Below are 18,662 nucleotides of genomic sequence, written 5' to 3' on the forward strand. Positions count from 1 at the left end.
CCGGGCAAATACCGCGGCCAGGCGTAGCTCAACACGAGAATTTCTTCCAAATGCGGTGAAGTCTCTCGAAAACCCGTTCCGGCGAAGGCACTGCCGCACGGGGCCTTTCACGGTACCGAAAACGTGTTTTTTGCAAAAAGGGGAGCTGGTGTTGACATAAGTTTTCTTCAGCTATGGAGAACGTTGCATACACAGAAACTCCACGCGCGTTTAACACACAGCCTATGTGCACTAGAGTTGACTACTGCATTCAGTATGATGATAAATACGAATAAAACCCAAGAGCTGACAGCAGAAGAGTGAAAGCGTTCTTCTTAAAAAGTGTTTTGGACTTGATATTGAACTGCCCCGATTAAAAAAAAAAAAAAAAAAGACAGAAAATGACTCTGCTTTTTCCTTGTCAGGCTGCAGCCTCAAAAAAAGCAATTAGTCCATCTTGATCGCAGCCATCCAGAATTTCCAGAAGAAGAGGAACTTTTGTTTTCACGTTGGTGCCTTTAAATTTAAATTTATCTATGAAGAGATCTGTGATCATACCTGCAAAGGTAAAATCCCAGGACTTATTATTTGCCTTGTTTTCATTATGAGGTATCTCTACTTTTAACTCGTTATTACGTACCCCAACTATTCTAGCTGATTCTGGGTTTAGACAAGACTCCTTTTAAACTTCACATTTCAAACTGATTTACTTTTAAACAAACCCAAACCACTGTTAGAACAGCCCAGATTCCAGCTTCATTCCAAAGTGTGGATATCTGCCTTAGAATTACCCACATCTGAAACACTAAAGAGAGAGGAACTATGACGGGATGGGCGATGAGGACTCTGCTCACGCTGTATATACGTAGGCTTACTAAAGCTGGTGCCCGGCAGAGATTCTCTGAGCTGAAAGCTGTACGGGGAACACCAGAGGTGGTTACAGGATTTCCTTCACCGAATTAGATCCTCTCCTCAGAGTCCCCCTTCCCACCCCATGTGCATTTTTCTGGTTCTCTCATGTTTTGCAAAACTTAACCACTCAGAACTCACTCACTCATTTAACTTGTACACGTTCTCAAATGCCATCCTGAATCTAAAGACGATCCTTAATTGTGTCCATAAGGACAAGGATCATCCGAATACAAGAAGCTGTCTATTAAAGAAAAAGCAGAAAAGTCACTTGCAAATAATCCTGGTATTTTCATTCTCAGCGATACGCTTGTGATGCCAAATCAATTTTAGAAGTTCTCAGGTGAACAATTCTTGAGAACCTTTAGGGGGTTACTCGAAGTTTGTAGTAGCATACAAGCCATTTTCAGTATGTGCTCGGTTATACTGCCTCACCTTTTAACTTAAGAGTTTTATTATCAAAAACGTTATGTAAATATGCAGCCTTGGCTGTATGACCAAACGGACAAACATACTCACATACCTACTGCTGCCCTGAAGCTACCCAAGTGTACCCACTTATCAAATTATTTCAATTCTGCCAATACTGACTTCGTAACTATATCAGTCATGTCCAGCGCGCTCTCTGGACATTAAGTTGCATTTGAATAGAGTTGAATTGATCAACAAACCATAAAGTCTCTCGAGATGTGCAGGTTGTCTCTTGTATTCCTCAAGCAGCTGATCTGCCTCTTCCAAAATGCTGCGGTATTTTGGTAGCAGGAAGTCCACATTTCCTTCATGGACTTGTAATTCCTCAAAGACATTTTAAAGAGTAAGAATTAACAGCAGTTAAGTATCATGAGAGCATAAAAGTAAGAAGAAATTAAGCTTGGGTCTGACAGGAGGAAGTACTTCAGACAAGTCAATCCCCTTCTGAACTAGCAAGAGTTCCTTTCCGAGTGCCTCATGGTCTAGTCTGCTAATGAAATGCCAGGTGTTACACGTCAATTCACAGACCAGATTCTCAAAATCCTGTGCATTACAGCTTCCAGCTCCCGGTACTGCCAGAGCAGGATCACGCCCCAGCCCAGCCCCACCCCTACACAATCAAGCCCAGCGAAGGCTCAAAGCCTTCACGTCGTCTTCATTTTCAGAGTAAGTCAATTCCTAGAAAGCGCAGCACATGCTAAAGTCTGAAGGTGAAAGTAAACTCTGAAAGTATCACTCAATTCGTGACAGCATAAAGTTTTAATGACCTCTTCTAAAACGCCCCAGTCTACCATCAGACCAATTTAAGACGGTCGATGGTATAGATCTTTTTATCCCCCCCAGAAAGACTGGTCTTTTCTAGAGGAAAGGCAATTACGCTATGCATCGTGAGTCTGCTGGGATAACAGCTTGTCATCAACCATCAGATTATTTTACTGCCTATGAATAAGCTATTATCCAAAAAAAATTAGTGACAAAAATTTGTCAAAAAAGATTTGTCAAAGAAGATTTGCTGTCTAAAAAAAGCCTGAAACAAGCAAGGTGTGCAACATCATTATTATTGCACAAACGTAACATGCGTTAAGAATAAATTCGCTATTATGCTCTACCTCCCTGGTTTGCCAAATCAAGCCCAAGTAAAATACTTTCAGTGATAATAAAGATACACACTACTCTCACTGGTGGTCAGTTTTTCTACTAACTAAAGAGTTCTGACAACTAGTATTTGATTCCCCCAAAGGACAAGAGAGAATTGGTTGTCCATTCTCATCTCCCCGCCCCACCTCCCGCCCCCCCCAAAAAAAAAACAAACCCAAAAGGGACAATGGCAAGTTTTTGACAGTAAAATCCTGGTTGTTGGAACAAGTCCAACAACTGAGACAAGCTGCCTAACTGGTACCTCCCAAAGACTAACCGTTGAGGAAGGTATTAAGCAAAAGTAATAAGCAAGTAATTCAGAAATTATGACACCCTGGGATGATCTTACGACACCCCTTCCCAAAGCAAGGGAAGTCGCATCTGGCCTGGATGATCATCCCCAGACCTAAAAAACTTTTAAAGGTTAGTGGAAAGAGACCAAGAAGGAACTGGAAAATAGCAGCAGGCAAAAAGAGAACGTTAGATGATAAAGCTGGCTGCCTTCTACGGTCCGATTTAAGCATCCTCAACATCAGTCAGTAATCCTACGTGTTACTCACTAGCTATATAGTACAAATGGGAGTTGTACTTGAAGAAGTCTGTCTCCTGGATAATTAGAATACATGTCCTGGGAATAGAAACGGAACAGATACCGGCATGACACCCATCTGACTTGAGCCCTACAGCTTGGTATCTGACAACGTAATCCCCCATAAAAACCCTTCCACGGCAGTGCAGATACTTACTCTCAAGGCATCTATTAAGTGGACCTTCTTGGCCAACAGCTGCTGATACTCTAACTTAGGGTGGATAAGCTTTAATGTGTGCCTCACAGATTCTTCATTTATGTCTAGCAGGGAGTCAAAAAAAACCCAACAAGCAAATGAATGATATGTATTCCATTGATAAGAGTATAAAATGAAGTCAAGGACAAGAAAATAGAGAAGATAGTTTTACCATATGATATGTTGAGATTAATCTTCCTTTTAGTGGCCTCTTTGGAAAGTACGTCTTTTAGGATGGATATTGTAGAAATGTTGTCAGACTTAAAACATCCCTCACCTTTTCTATAAAGGAAGAAAAACTTTAAATGAACAAACTTAAACACACATGCATGCATTAGATTTGTCCCTACGTTAAAACAGAAGGCCTGTAAATTAATGCCCAAATCAAAGAAAGCAAACTTTATAAAGATCATAACGATTCTCCGTATATCAGGTGACTGTACACACGCCTATGCTATCCCCTCCTTCCCAGTGTAATCCCGACGGAGAACAGTTTGCTCCAGTAAATAAGACAAAGCAGTATGCACAAATCTCAGGTATACACAGAGCAGTTATCTTTATTGTATGGCACTAAGGTTATACAAGTAAGATTTCTGATTGTATTCATTCCTCCTAAGTTTTATCATTGCAATACCTTGAAGCCAAACAGCAAGCTTCAATATCAGAAGGGAGAAAAAACACTCTCCCCTCCCCCCCGAAAAAATGCCACCCAACAACTTCCTACATTATGAGCAGACACCACGTATGGTAGGCTGGGAGCAGGCTGGAATCTGTAATTACAACAATTTAATTTCTCCCCATTTTACAGTTCCATTTTCAGGTGGACGTACATAATTTGCTGAAGGAAGATATAACTAATTAATTTGAGAACAGAGTATTAACCTTAAACACAGAAATAATATTTGCCTAATGTAAAATTGCAGAAAAAGAAGGTTTTCAGCTTAACGCTCATCACATTTTTGTTTGCATGAGTATTAAATGCCTTTTAAGTTATTTCTGCTCCTCAATACAAAAAAAAGGAAGTTAGAAGACAATAGGCATTACACAATAATTTCACTACATTAGTTAGCTATGTTCTTTACATTCTAAAAGCAAGCCATCATCTTAAAAATATACCAAGCCTTTCCTCCCTGGCAATTTTGTTTTTTGGACCAACTTCAAGAAAAACCCTATTCAGGTTACAGATTGCATCATTTCTGGGTAGCGCTCAGCCCTGGTAATGTTTGACAATCCTTTTTAAGAAAGATTCCTCTTCTCTTTAATGGGAGTTTTGATGGGGCTGAGGGTGGAGAGGTGAACAGTAGTATGTGCGTGAAATGGTACTTGCCGACTGGTCAAGAATGAAAGGGACAAAAGCCCCAGCGTAGTCACATTGCGCTTCAGTAATTGTATTTTACCTGTAAGTACTTTCAAGCTGTGTACCCAGGAAGGTGTTCTGAAAATAAAAGGTGATACTTTCTCCAGCGGGAGTCTTCTCAGGCACCTCAGGCAAGCAAAACACAACCCACGAGTGAATTTCAGCAAAACTGAACTGGCCTTTGAGCGTCAGTGTATTCATGGGTCTATGACATTAGGAAATATATTAAAAAAAAGAAAAAAAAAAAAAGAAGTTAATAGTTACGAAGGAGGGGCACTGTCAGTGCACCGGTTATCCATATGAAAAAAAGTTTACTTCCACATGGTGGTTTCCTTTTAATCAACACCCTGTAAGAAGTCAGGTGTCTTGCTAAATAGCTACATATTGCAGCTTACAGCTACTTTTCTGTATTTCAAGACAAAAAGCTATGCGCACATTCAAGTTTTATCTCCCAGTAGGCATGTCAGAACTGGATAAGAAGCGAGGTGGAAGTTTTTGACATAGCCCGTTTCAGGTTGTTAAACCTGAAACTTATGACAAAGGTAAATAACTGACAACACAGCAAATACGACTAAGAGCCTCAACAGTCTCCCACGCTGTAAACCACAGACATAGCATTTATATCAAGAACGAGGCATAATGGAGCTCATTTGCACACTGAAGCATTTCGTATCATTCCTTCCATCTTTCAGTTTTGTTCTGAAGCAAGCAATACCTCGGTGGCAATACAAGATGTTAACTGAGGGTGGGGAAAAATCAAGTAGAAATTGCATGAAATACCAGGTTTCTAACAGAGAGGAGGGGGCGGGAAACGTCTTGGCTCAGTTTTGGAGCTAAGTTAGCTACGGGAAAGAATTACATTAAAAGGGTGGAGGGGAGAATGAGGCTGAAACTGAAAAGACTGTGGTTACTAACACAGAAGTTTCCTTTCTACCACACCCTCAGCTCTACTAACACATGGGGCTGCACTATAACCCAGGTCAGTAAAATGAAAAATAACCGGGAAACAAGGATAAGCAGGAACCCATTAAATCCGCATTTTCTGTCAGAAAACCCATAAAATGGAACTACAGGCCCAAAATTGTAGGTTAGGGGTTAGAAATGACATACTTAAGTTTATAGAGCAAACATTGTTTCCACTGGATTGTGTCAGTTTTTCAAGAGAAAAAGGCAGTGATTTTTCTCTGCAAATACCTGTTATGGTCAATAGAATGAGTTCTCTGATGAAGCGAAAGTGGTTTAATTTGATATTGATGAACTTGGCAGGTTTTTGGTTGAATTCTTGGAGTTACATATGCTTGCAGTGTCCCATACTGTCCTTCAATCGATCGAACCTGCAGAAATAAAAGCAGAACCCACACAAAAAAACACACAAAAGGGAAAAGATTAATTTACCGTGTTTTGGAAAATCAAAATATGTTAAAGAAAGACCATAGTACTTCAAGAATATTTAGAGCACTATATTTACTTGATAGTGCCACTATAAATAGAGCAGATCAAGAATGTTTTAAAACCGGAGGAAGTAGCGTCCAATGAAATGCTGCTATATTAGATGAACAGAATATTAAGAAAATAAAAGCCACGAACATACTTTCTGATCAGTTAAAATAAAACGTCTGTAACCTGCTTCTAATTTGTTAGTGGCCCCATTACTTTTTTTTTTTTAAATTAAGGAAAAAATACATTCTGTAGCAGTTGGCAGCAAAGAATAGATCAGAGAATTCAAGAAAGTAAACTGAATTTCAAAATACGTGTCCATCTCTTCATAACAATCACAGTTCTTCCTGAGCTATTTTTGGAAAAGTAAGAGGCCAGATTTAAGTTCAAGTCTCAGATGACCCAACAAGCAGGAGGTACAAACACATTCAAGACACAGTACAAACTCTCCACACCTGAGGACACAGCAATGCATCAATCACTTCTCTGCTGAGACCAGTTACCCAGACTGCACTAAGAAGTCTGCCACTCACACAGAATTGACAAGAAACAGGAGTGTCCCACCTACAGCACCAACACAGCCGTGAAAGCAGGCAGAAGAGCTACTGAAACAGCTTTAAACAAACAAAAGAGCGGACTGGAGTTCGAGTACAGGTTTGCTTTATAACCTTATGTCCCCTATTTTATAGGGTCTCAGAACTCAGAAAGCAGTGTTTTGCAGGAAGACATCCACTTCAGTGTTTTTAAAAAAAATGAGTAAAGAGTTCTCTTTGGAAATAAAATCCCCAAGACTTAAAAGTCGTATTGTCTGCATGTGCATAGACGGAATACAAGAAGAGAATGAACTCCACGTGGCAGGTGTAAATCACTGGAGATCCTCAATGTGTTGCAGCAAGGTGGCAGTAGAACCTGTGCAGATCGAATTCGTCACATCAGGATCCAAATGCAAGAGTGATAGTACAGTCTCTTGATGACACACAACAGGAAGTTTATAAATGTTTTTAGTGGGAGAGTAAAAAAAACCCTCTTTTTGTGTATAATGAATGCAGTTGATTCATTTTTCTTGTGTTATTTACTCTTTACCGAGCATTTTCAGTATTAAAGGTGGCCAGGGTCATATCCCTAAATTAAAATAAGAGAACTGAGACACAGAGAGATAAAGTGACCTGCTCAGAACCAATAAGCACACTCATAGCATTTCTTAAGAAGGCAACCTGGGAAATAAAGACTCTTAATTCTGCACACTAGGTCCATTATTGTGACTTCACAAAAAAAGATAACCACCCCCAGCTTCCCCACATTTGATACTTCTTATGCAGACTTAAATTTCTAATGATACTCTTTGGACTGAGAGTTTTACATAAATAAACACCTATCAGATTAGGAGGCTGCAGTGTTAGGTAACTACATAAAGAGAAAACCTGGAGCCTGTGTGCATGGTGAGGATTTTCCTAATTGTGATTTCCTTCATTATTTCCTCTGGTGATAGCCACAAAACGTGTGAATTTGGTGGATCGTTAAAAACAAACCCCAAAACACCCACGTGCCGTCAGTATAAGCAGCACAGAAAGACCGGATTTGCTTCCTCTCCAAAGTACAAATCCAGCCTATATTCCCTGGTTACTTCCCAGCGTAAACTTCCTTCACACGCTTCTGAGGACAAACAGTGCCAGAGCTTGCTTTCCCATGCCTGTCTCCGCCTTAAGTTCCACACGCTGTCTCCAGAATCAAGTATTTTCACAATCTGTGATTTCCCCACTGCTTTCATCTTAGGGACACTCAAGAAGGACCCCAGGCTCTCCTCTGAAGTAACACATTTTTTAGAAGCCTTTAGAAACCCTACAGACAAATATAAAGGAACACAAGCCCCAGATTAGAAGGTTCTCAGGAAAAAAACAGCAGTAGAAGTCGGACTGATCATTTGCTCAGGCTAAACAGTCAGTCCAGGTAGAGATCTCTCCATTCCTAAGCAGACATCTACGTAACCATTAATTTATTATGGAAAATATCTTGGAGCATTTTACCTTAAGTTCAAGTCTCGTAGTATTTGCTTGGCATCGGTAAGTCGCAAGAAGAAAGTTGCTATTTGGCTGTAAACAGAAAAAAAACCAGAAAAATAGTACAAAACAGGTCTGTGGATTCACAAAAGTTCCACTGGTCTGTTTTAACTGTAGACATGTACAATAAAGTTTTTGCTATTTATGTACAGCTCTTTTATAAAAGTTAATACAAAAAAGTAATCTTTGGTTCCCTTGAATATTCCAATTAATTTTAATTATGGTAGAATTTTAAAAATTTCTCTATATAAGGAGAAATCAACTGAAGCTTCTTATACTCTTTAATACCACCATAAAAATTACATAGATATCTACTTTTCATCTGAAGAATACACGCCAGCCTGCCCCACTCATCTGCAATATTAGTCCAACATCCAAAAACTAAAGTAAGATCACTAAGAAAACACACCAAAAAAAAGCTAAATTAATCATAAACGACAAGAAACTTAAAATAAAAAGTTGATTTCTGAAAGCTCCAGGGTAGACCAATGATGTGCAAATTCAGTTCTTAAAACTAAAATACTTAGTGGACCGTTACAAGAAGACGACTTCACAGAAGGTTTTCATCATGCTAACGTAGTTTCTGGATTTCCCCCCCAGCCCTAAGCATCATTAGTAATTCTGTAAGTATTTAAGTTTATAATTATTATATAAAAAAATGCACTTAAACAAATGACTCCCCACACAGCAGAATTTGCATGTTCTAAAGTGATTTTTAAGAGACGAACTAAGTAAGAAATACAACGTTCTTCACCTAAAATTACTTTGAAGTAGATACACGTGATACTGGCAAATCCAGGGAAGAGAGCAATACTGAATGTGTCTTTCACATTCCTGACCAGGCAGAAAAAAAAGCAAGAGAGCAGTTGCTCCTGGATCCTTTCGCACATATTTAGCTTTGCCTTATGTCAGGACCTGCCGCTAACTCCTAATTCTGCAGTATCTCTAATGAAGCTGAGCTCTCCAAAATTACCAATGAGTAGTTTAACTCAATATATTTAAAATTACAAATATATAAATCCAAATTCTATTTTTAATATACAGTATTAAGAGCTTTCATCATGTGATCTCTATAAATACTATCTCTTGTTTCACTTACCTCAGAATCACAGCTGCTAAAACTAACAACAGCAGAATTTTTATCCACATCCAGCAAGTCTATTGGGACATCACTCTGCAGAACATGTGAGGAAGGAAAAATAAAGAGCTTTAAGTTCCTGAGTAGCTTCTAATGCATTTATCCTCTAACTGTCATCGATTATTTTAATAAGGGAGAGGCAACGATTGCTTCATCCAAGGGGTAAAAGCCGAACAGACACGCAGTTTACTACTTAATCCTGGAGTAACATGATGATCATTCTCTTACTTTCTTACGGAGTCCTGAACTCTTGTGTGGCTGGCTTACGACAGCTTCGGTCTAAGACATGTAACTATCTTTCAGACATGAAAGTATACTTCGTTCATATGCATGAAGTATATTCATGATTGAAGTGTTTCCCTGTTGTAATAGGGGGATTACAGTATTCATTCAGGAAACCAAGGATCATATTACATACTTATTAATGAACCTTTTACTTACAATAACGCTTCTGACACAGACCACTTCTTATCTAGATGTGTTTTCACTGGAATTAAAATCAAATCTAACACGGTTTTAAAAATGAGATTAAAGGGTATTAGAATGATTAATTACTTGATTTGGTGCTGCTTTATGACTTCACAGAAGTGTCAGGAAACATTGATAAATATGCAACATACTTCCTAAAAAAATATTTTAAAAACAGTTTTATTGTCTTCTCACAGCAGAGGAATACCAGATACTGCTTTGTATTTCTTCAAATAAAAAGCCCTAAGTTCTAAATGCTCCATTAAGTTCAGAGCTAGATTAAACAATTTCATTATTCCTCACTTAGCTATGGAAAGAGCAGATACTAGAGAGCTGCGTATTAGCTGTAGCTTAGCATTGCTCTCATAACATCCTTAATAAAAATGAGATTTTTATTAAGAAGTAAGTGAAAAATAAAATCCTACAGTAGTTCTCTCCCATTTGTTATGGCAAAGTCACCTCACAAATTCCTCCTTGTCAAATTTTTCTCCCCATGCTTATCCCAAAAGAAGGTAATTCAGTACCGCTACTCTTTCTGACTACCAAAGATAACATTCATTTCAGCTGATGCAGTAGGAGGAATAACTAATTAAGGTTGTTCTACTTGGCAGGAGTATTTATCACCAATTGCACACAAATCAGACACTGTTCCATGCTGAAAGTGCGCAGGTGGCCCATATCATTCTAAAATTAATTTTCCACTACAGACGGTACTTAACTGGCGAGTGAGAATCGGCACCTCATTTAAGACTTACTGAGTTAATTGCTGCTTAAATAGGGAGGGATATGCAAAAGCAAACACAGAAGTTACGTAGAAACCTGCTAGTACGGCAGGTGTTTTGGTCTATTTTCGCAGCATAACGTTGCTCTGTTCAATAAAGGTTTAAGTTGTGTTTGTTCCCTAACAAGCACTTACAACAGTTACTTCAACATTGCAAGGCTATACGCTTCAATTCTCTCTTATAACAATTCAGACATTTAAAAACTCATATACTTAAGATATTATAACTCAGCTTTTTAAACTAGAAAGTCTCTGAATATTTTATTTAGTTATCAAGAAAGCCAACAAGAACAAAACCACACTCACCTGTACCAGGACATTATCTATAGCTGTCTGCACCTCCAAGATGAGGCTGTAGCTAGCATCATCCTTATTTAAGGTAAACTTATCATTCACACTAAACGCAGGTACTGATGAAACAGCAGTACTGGATTGAGAAGACTGCTGGTATTTTTCACGTTCCTGAAGTACTTTCATCTGTAAGTGTTCCAATTCATTCCTAGAAAAGGGAAGCCACATATAATGTCTTAAGAAAAAAAACTATAAAAGCTACCCTAGAAATTAAGTAGATCAAGTTTGCAAGGCAATCATGTTTATCTTCTGTCCACAAGTTTCCAACCAGAAGTGACCGGTGACTCCCACACACGTAACAAACAAAATATAAACTATATCACATGAAAATGTAGATTCTACTGTACTTTGCCAAAAGGGATTTCGATGAGTCACAGGAAAGGATGACGTTTTTCCCTGCAAGAGTACAATGCATTTTGAATTACATGCTAGTGACTACTTTCCTCCCATCATTTAGAAGCTATAAGCAGCATGGAAGAAGGCAATCTTATCTTGCTGATACTGAGGAAGAAGGCATTAAGACATCATCATGTGAAGGCAAGATAGAAAGACTGTGAAATGAGGCTGCCATTCATTTCTGGTTTGAAAAGGCTTGATTCTACTTCCAGATACATTAACGATACAGAAAATCCAGTGAGATAGGAAGGAAAGATGACATTTCAGCTTTTAACATTTCAATTCTTCCATTTAAATTTCTTTCTAGTGCAATTACCTTAAGGATGAAATCTTGCTCTGCATTTCTTGACTTAATTTTAGTTCTTCACCTGATCCATCTTCTCTATGGACAGGTTCTGTAGTCAGTCCTGTCAGCCAGCCTAAACCAATATATGAAGTTTTTATTCCTTATAAGCTAAGAACGAAAGTCTACGCTCAGCTACACTCAGCGTGGAGCGATGTTTGTTCCAGATACCAGATAGAGAGAATCGAGACTTTAATCCTTTCTTTGAAGGATTAATCTAGACACCGAGCATGATTTTTTTCATGGGTTTCATTCTTAACTTACAGATTGGAAAACATTACTTGTTCTTTTTCATCAAGTACTTCGAGCAATAAATCCTTCTGCGGTATTTTTTAACCGAGCTCTTAAAATTTTTCCCACCTCTTTCTCTCACAAAACCTTGAATACTTTGCAGTACTATAGCTCAAAACAAAACAGAAAGCTGTGCAATGTGTTTATAGCAAACTATATGTTGCACAATGTGCTTTGAGATTGAATGCTGACGGTTGAAGTGAAAAAAAAATTTTTTTGTTTACTTAATTACTATCTACTTATAAAGGCAAATACTAATTGATTCCATCCTGAAACCTCAGGTACGACATGCAGATTTGAATGGGTGTTGATAGCTCTAGTTACCTCACGTAATGCATGCAAACAGTAAGATAGCATTATTATAAAATGCACCATAAAAGCTGGCTTGTCCACAATCTTTGACATTCCGTAGCTATCTACTTCAAGTACCAAGAAAGCCCAACAATGGAGCATGAACTTTAAAAAATCCACAGAAGTCCTATGCTGCCAGGCATGAAATGTAACTTTTACTGCCCTAAGCACTACTTTTCCTGATCTGCCAAAACCCACCAAACTCAGTGTACCGCACATCCTACCAGAGTTTACCTTTGAAAACCCAGAGGTGAACAGCTTTCGCTGTTTTCTTTCTTCTATGATTCATGGATCTTTATAACATTCCCACTAAAAGAAGCCACAGAGGACTTTGGCTGCAGTATTGCTGCAGCCTGTCATACCAAAACAATTCATATGAGGTGAGGTGCAAGAGTCTTTTAATCGTCCAAAGACTATTTAGAAGAGGTACGTGAACACCATTACTTCTCGATAACTGAGAATTGTATCTTGCCAAAATACATGATTTTGAATACGAGAGGTTTCAGTAGGCTAATTTTTTAGCACTGAAAATAACCGAAGATAGAGAATTAGCAATATTTTAGCTCCCAGCAGTTAACATATGCAGCATGTTTATCACGGCCTCTGTGACAGTCAGGCCAACAGCTTGAATCCTGCAGAGGGGCTCACATGGGCAATCTTTATTTTCTACTAAAAGCAAAATCAACCCCGTTTAAAGCCCTTTGAAGCTGAAAAGGAAGGAAACCACGTAAAAGACAAGAAAACAAACAAACAGATATGCATGTCTATCAATATTTTTAATACAAAAAAATCATAAATCATTCCTTCGGACGTAACATACTCATTATTTCACCACAGTTAGGCAGCAGTCTACACCAGAGAATAACCAGCCGCTGTGTTAGACAGCGGAACACATTATGAATATCTTAAAATACAGAAACATAGTTTAAGTGTAGGAAACATTTTTTTGGGAGTGTAAATATTAAATTAGAAGAGATCTTTTCCCACAAAACATTATCCTGGTTTCAATCAGAACAAAAACGTTAAGAGATGTGAGCTGCACTAACAACATAGCCTGCTTCGTTTTTACCGCATCACCATATGCCACATTTATTGAGTAAATGACATGAAGCTTACCTGAATACGTGGATGCTAAAATTTCATCATACCCATCTTTTCCTACACAGCCACCCTGGATTGATGCAATGCTCTCTGATAAAGCCTTCAAATAAATACATTCAAGAAGAGGGAAATATCACTGCACTCATTTTAGAAGTTGGGGGTTTTTGTGGGGGTTTTAAGGGTTGCGCTCCTCCTTTTACCTGCATCACGAAATACCTACATAGATGTACAATATCTAGACCTACAAAAGAGTAAGCTAGCTGATGACTATCACAGCTAAATTGGGGCGTTTTAACAAATGCATTCCGATTCTACTCTGCATAACAAAGACATTAAAAAGCAGTTTAAAGCAAAACACCAATGGGCAATATTTTTCTAGCAGGAATTAGCAATCTGACTGAAGGCTGAAATAATCACTACAGATCAAATCTACTGTTTTAAACAATTCATAACCGAAGTAATTATGCTCAGTAAAGTCCTGAGAACTTACATTTATTATTTTACATGTAAAACACAGACTATACAAAACATGGGGTTGTTTTTTCACTGAGAGAGAAGCACTGCATTAGGTTGCACTCAGGAGAGACTTCAGTAGTCAACAGAGCCAGAACTTTAACATACCCTCTACACTATTTTGATTTTTGCTTAAAGCAGGACTATTTCACTTTCTGGCTCTTAAATATTAGGACACTGCTTTGAAGTTTATATTGTCAACATTACAGAGCTCATCAAATTAAAAACAAACCCACACATTTTAGCAGTAATGATCTTTTAAATACTTTTAAGTTTTGAAATACAGATTATATTTTTTTAAATTCATTTTTCCAGCAAAGAAGAGTATAATGAAAGTGGGCTTACATGATCATATCGAAGAACAGGATCATCTGCACTCTCAAAGTTATAGATTTCTAGCATTCCATCATCTCGTCCAACGAGTAATTCTTTAACTCCATCTCCCAGAATGTCAAAACTATCAATACATAAGATACCTAATGAGAAAGAAAACAAGGCCGTTTACTTCATCTTTATTCGTTTATGACACAATAATACACAGGCCACGTTCAGTTACATAGAAAGAGATTCTCGGTCAGCTTTTAAGGCTTTATTAATGCTATTTCTGGATGAGTCCACCAGAGGGCTGAAGTCTCTCACCTGTGCCTGAGGTTCAAGATGGCACAGTGGGTTTTACAGCAACCAATTCCAAATCAAAACCACCACCGTTCCCTTGGTGAAAAGCACTGAACAGAGACCCCTTCTGATGTTCAAATAGCTTACTTTTGAGGGGTTTAACCCTCCCCCGTCAAACATTTCCCCAGATGAACTATTTGTCTGTTCACACTACTGTAACTTTGCCAGTTGAAGAAGCAAGCATTCTTTGTTTCCTATAATTGACTTAAAGCTATTGGTAAATGGACTACTATGAATTCTGGCCAAGGCGACAGAAAGAGGGTTCTGACTTGTGTCAGACCTGGACTAGGTACTGCTATTTGACACGTTAGTGGACAGATCCACTACTAGCACATGTGGAACCAGCCTACGACAACTATTCATGTCTGGACAGGAAAAAGAGTTAGTGTCTGGAAGAAGGAAAAAGCAGTGAGAGAGTTTGTACAAGAATTAATATGAAAAACGAGATGGAATTTACCTTCTGTGACTCCTTCATATTTCGTATGAAGAGTAAGGATATTCTAGGAAGCATTTTAAGAAAATAATTCAGCGATAGCTGTTATGAGATAATTAAATTAAAAAAAAAACCATATATTTTCTATCCCTGGTCTTCTCCTTTATAAAGGAGTATGGGCGAACAGATGCTGCAGAAGCAGCATACCAAGGCTAAAAGAGGGAAAGTGTCGTACTATGCTCTGATCAGTTAAGCCTCATTGTGGAGCTTTAATGAAAGCCTTATTTCATCTTCTGACAAAAGCCCGTGGCTTTTTTATAAAAATAACATTGTCTTTTTAAAAAAAAAGAAGAAAAAATGTCTTGCAGGGAAGATGCTAACCTTTCCTCTGAAGAGACTTTAAGACCACTGAACATCTGAAAAATCTGGCAGGTATATTCGCACTTAGAAATAGCCACCAAAATGGTAAAAACCTCAAGTAATCATATGTGAATACACTGTTTTACAAACGTCACTTTAAAAATACTGTAAAAACAAAAGTATACTAAAGTACTGGGAATAATATGAACAGAAAAGCCAAAGCAAGACCAACTGATTAGAACTATTTATAAGAAAACCAGAAGAATGAAAGAGAGCTTCCTCATATTAGTATCACATACTGACATAACTACAGTATGCCTCCAAAGTATCTATGAATAAGATTTCCTGATTATTATACTTGTAATAAAGCCTCATATATGCTGGAAAGCTAAAGAGTGAGAGATTGAGACGCATACCTCCTCTCTTCTTTTCATTTCCAATTTCCCACTTAGGTATAGGCTTGGAACCAGTAATCTGGATAAGACCCAGTTTACCATCAGAGGTTCCATACACAATTTCTTCTCCAGAATCACCTAAACACATAAACTGAATTTAGAATCAATAAAATCAAGTACACCAATTTAAAAAATTTGAAAGTCCTGTGTAGTTACACTCTACAGCCCAAGGGAAAAAGAAAATACTAACATTAGTGCTGTGTAACAGAACTGTCAGGCTTTAAAAACAAAAACAAATACATGAGAACTGCACCTGTTCTGATAATTTCTTCGTGGCTATCACTCTTCCGTGTATGAATGCCCCCCTGCACTGGAGTTCTGCCTAAAAACCATTCATAACCCAATACTTCAAAATTTCAGCAAAGATAGGCTATTAAATCGCCTTTAGAGAAGAGAAACGAAGAGACCCATTCAGAACACGCATCCAGTAATGGGTGTTGTGCCAATATTTAAGCAAGTAAGAACTACTTTTCCAAACCAGCTCTGAATGTCATTGTCACACAATCTAACCGAAACTAAATTAAGCACCAGCTTAACACACTAAAGCGATTTCTATTAGGTTAGAACAGATTAGCAAGAAGGATGATCAAACTATTTTAAGCTTGATCCTTCCACAGTCTCTCTTTATGTGAGCTCTACTCAATATTCTCATCCATCCATGGACGGGTGCAACTAGCGACTCTAGTTACGGAAATCCATGTATAAGAGAAACCCAAACCCAGAACTTTGACAAGGCCCCCAAAAGTCCAGTTCATATTTACACAATGAGACCATCTTATATCTCGCTGCTCTTGTAAGAGGCTTTCAATTAAACGTGAACATAATTTAGAACTGTCTAAAACAGTCATACGTGTGTGTGTATATTTATTTGTATGTAAGAAATGACTTCCCATAGTCAGTCTTCTGCCGCATTTTTAACATCAGCTTAAAAATCAAGGCAAAAATGTAATTAACAAATACAAGCAATAAAATCTTAAAAATCTAGTAAAATAACATTATTTAGTTATGTGTATATTCAAAATCTTGTTACCCCCATTTCCATTGCTTAGCGCAAGAACAGTAGGTGGTCCAGGAACTTCTACCTCATAGAGTAAATCAGATCCCTAAAGACAAAGAGAACTATATTGAATGAGTTTTGTAAAACAAACAAACAAAACAAACCCACACCAACCAAAACAAAAAACCACCACAAAAGTACCAGCATTATAGACAGCATGAGGACAAAATTATTATGGATAATAGTAACGGATATGTTTCACTTATACAAACTCCCAGTACCATTTCTAAGCCAAAACAGGGTGAAGTTTATATAAATAAAACATAGGACTCTTGAAATGTGGTGTTGTTACTAAAAATAATCTGCAAATTTGTCTGGCAAATAAATTTGTTAAACCACTGAATATCACTCTGACTTGTCGCAACAGTAATTTGTGAGAGCAAGAATTTCCAAACTGATAAAGACACATTTAATTCCCTTATATGAGCACTTCCAGTTAAAAGGGACCAATTTGTTATCTACTTTCACCTATGAATTCCAAAGCCTATTTATAGTGGTTTTATTAATCCTCATTTTGCAAGTTAATAATAATTGTTTTCCTTTAAAAAAAAAAAGTACCAGCATTATAGACAGTAACACTGCCAAGTAAAATACAATATGCTTATCCTTATGATGTTTAAGCCATGCTGATATGCTGATTCCCTTAAGAATCAGTCCAATTCTATGGCATCGATACATAAAACATAAAGAAGCAAGTATTCTAACCTGTAAAACTCTGAGGACTCTATCCTGACATGCAAGTACCGGCGTAATGCAATTCACTTTATCTACAGGAAGGCAGAGAACATCATTGATTTTATCTCCTGATAGGTAGTAGTGCTGGTCTTTGCAGTCGCAGTAATGGTTATAGATATAGCTCGCGCAAAGAAAGAGATCTGCTCCTGAAATATGCCTGAGAAAAAGAAAACACTTCCTGTAACGTTTTCGCAGTATAGTTGCAGCGATAGTCTTTTAGCCCTGCTATAAGCATGCATGCGCTACCGCTTGCACATTCAAGGCATTAGTGGGTCCCGCAAGCTGTTCCAGCTATTAAAAAAAAACCCCACCAACTTTCTTATGAATGCTAAAACTACATGATTTCTATAGCTCTCAAATTTCCTATTTTGTCTTCACGTAAAATCCTAAGAATATCTTTATAGAAATTTTATTAATATATTTTGATGTTCCATCTATCGTATTTGAGAAGTCTAATACGATAGAAGTCTATCTAATACGATACTATCCATCGTATTTGAGAAGTCGTGGCAGTCTGGTGAAGTTCCCACTGACTGGAGAAGGGGAAACATAACCTCCACTTTTAAAAAGGGGAAAAAGGAAGACCCGGGGAACTACAGGCCAGTCCGTCTCACCTCTGTGCCTGGGAAGATCATGGAACAGATCCTCCTGGAAGCTATGCTAAGGCACGTGGAGGACAGGGAGGCGATTCAAGACAGCCAGCATGGCTTCACCAAGGGCAAGTCCTGCCTGACTAATCTAGTGGCCTTCTATGATGGAGTGACTACATCAGTGGACACGGGAAGGGTACAGATGTTGTCTATCTGGGCCTCTGTAAGGCCTTTGACACGGTCCCCCACAACATCCTTCTCTCTAAACTGGAGAGGTATGGGTTTGATGGGTGGACTGTCCGGTGGGTGAGGAATTGGTTAGATGGTCGCATCCAGAGGGTAGTGGTCAACGGCTCAATGTCCAGATGGAGATTGGTGATGGGTGGCATCCCGCAGGGGTCCGTACTGGGACGGGTACTGTTTAGTATCTTCATCAATGACATAGACAGTGGGATCGAGTGCACCCTCAGCAAGTTTGCAGATGACACCAAG

The 18,662-nt window shown here is 38.3% G+C and overlaps 1 protein-coding gene across 1 annotated transcript in view; it reads right to left on the reverse strand.

Annotated features, from left to right (window-relative positions):
* Positions 1–400: 400 nt before the first annotated feature.
* Positions 401–18,662, reverse strand: part of BBS7 (Bardet-Biedl syndrome 7) — a 23,572-nt gene continuing 5,310 nt past the window's right edge. Inside the window, exons 4-18 of the mRNA XM_009334950.1 lie at positions 17,551–17,737; positions 16,819–16,891; positions 15,750–15,866; positions 14,211–14,341; positions 13,368–13,452; positions 11,583–11,685; positions 10,826–11,018; positions 9,232–9,306; positions 8,100–8,165; positions 5,833–5,972; positions 4,679–4,843; positions 3,454–3,563; positions 3,243–3,346; positions 1,560–1,683; positions 401–537 (exon numbers count right to left, since the gene is read on the reverse strand). Of these exons, the coding sequence (XP_009333225.1) occupies positions 401–537; positions 1,560–1,683; positions 3,243–3,346; positions 3,454–3,563; positions 4,679–4,843; positions 5,833–5,972; positions 8,100–8,165; positions 9,232–9,306; positions 10,826–11,018; positions 11,583–11,685; positions 13,368–13,452; positions 14,211–14,341; positions 15,750–15,866; positions 16,819–16,891; positions 17,551–17,737 (1,810 nt within the window). The remainder of the gene's footprint in view (positions 538–1,559; positions 1,684–3,242; positions 3,347–3,453; positions 3,564–4,678; positions 4,844–5,832; positions 5,973–8,099; positions 8,166–9,231; positions 9,307–10,825; positions 11,019–11,582; positions 11,686–13,367; positions 13,453–14,210; positions 14,342–15,749; positions 15,867–16,818; positions 16,892–17,550; positions 17,738–18,662) is intronic.

This window comes from Pygoscelis adeliae, unplaced genomic scaffold (genome assembly GCF_000699105.1).
Source record: "Pygoscelis adeliae isolate BGI_AS28 unplaced genomic scaffold, ASM69910v1 Scaffold31, whole genome shotgun sequence".
Lineage (NCBI taxonomy): Eukaryota > Metazoa > Chordata > Aves > Sphenisciformes > Spheniscidae > Pygoscelis > Pygoscelis adeliae.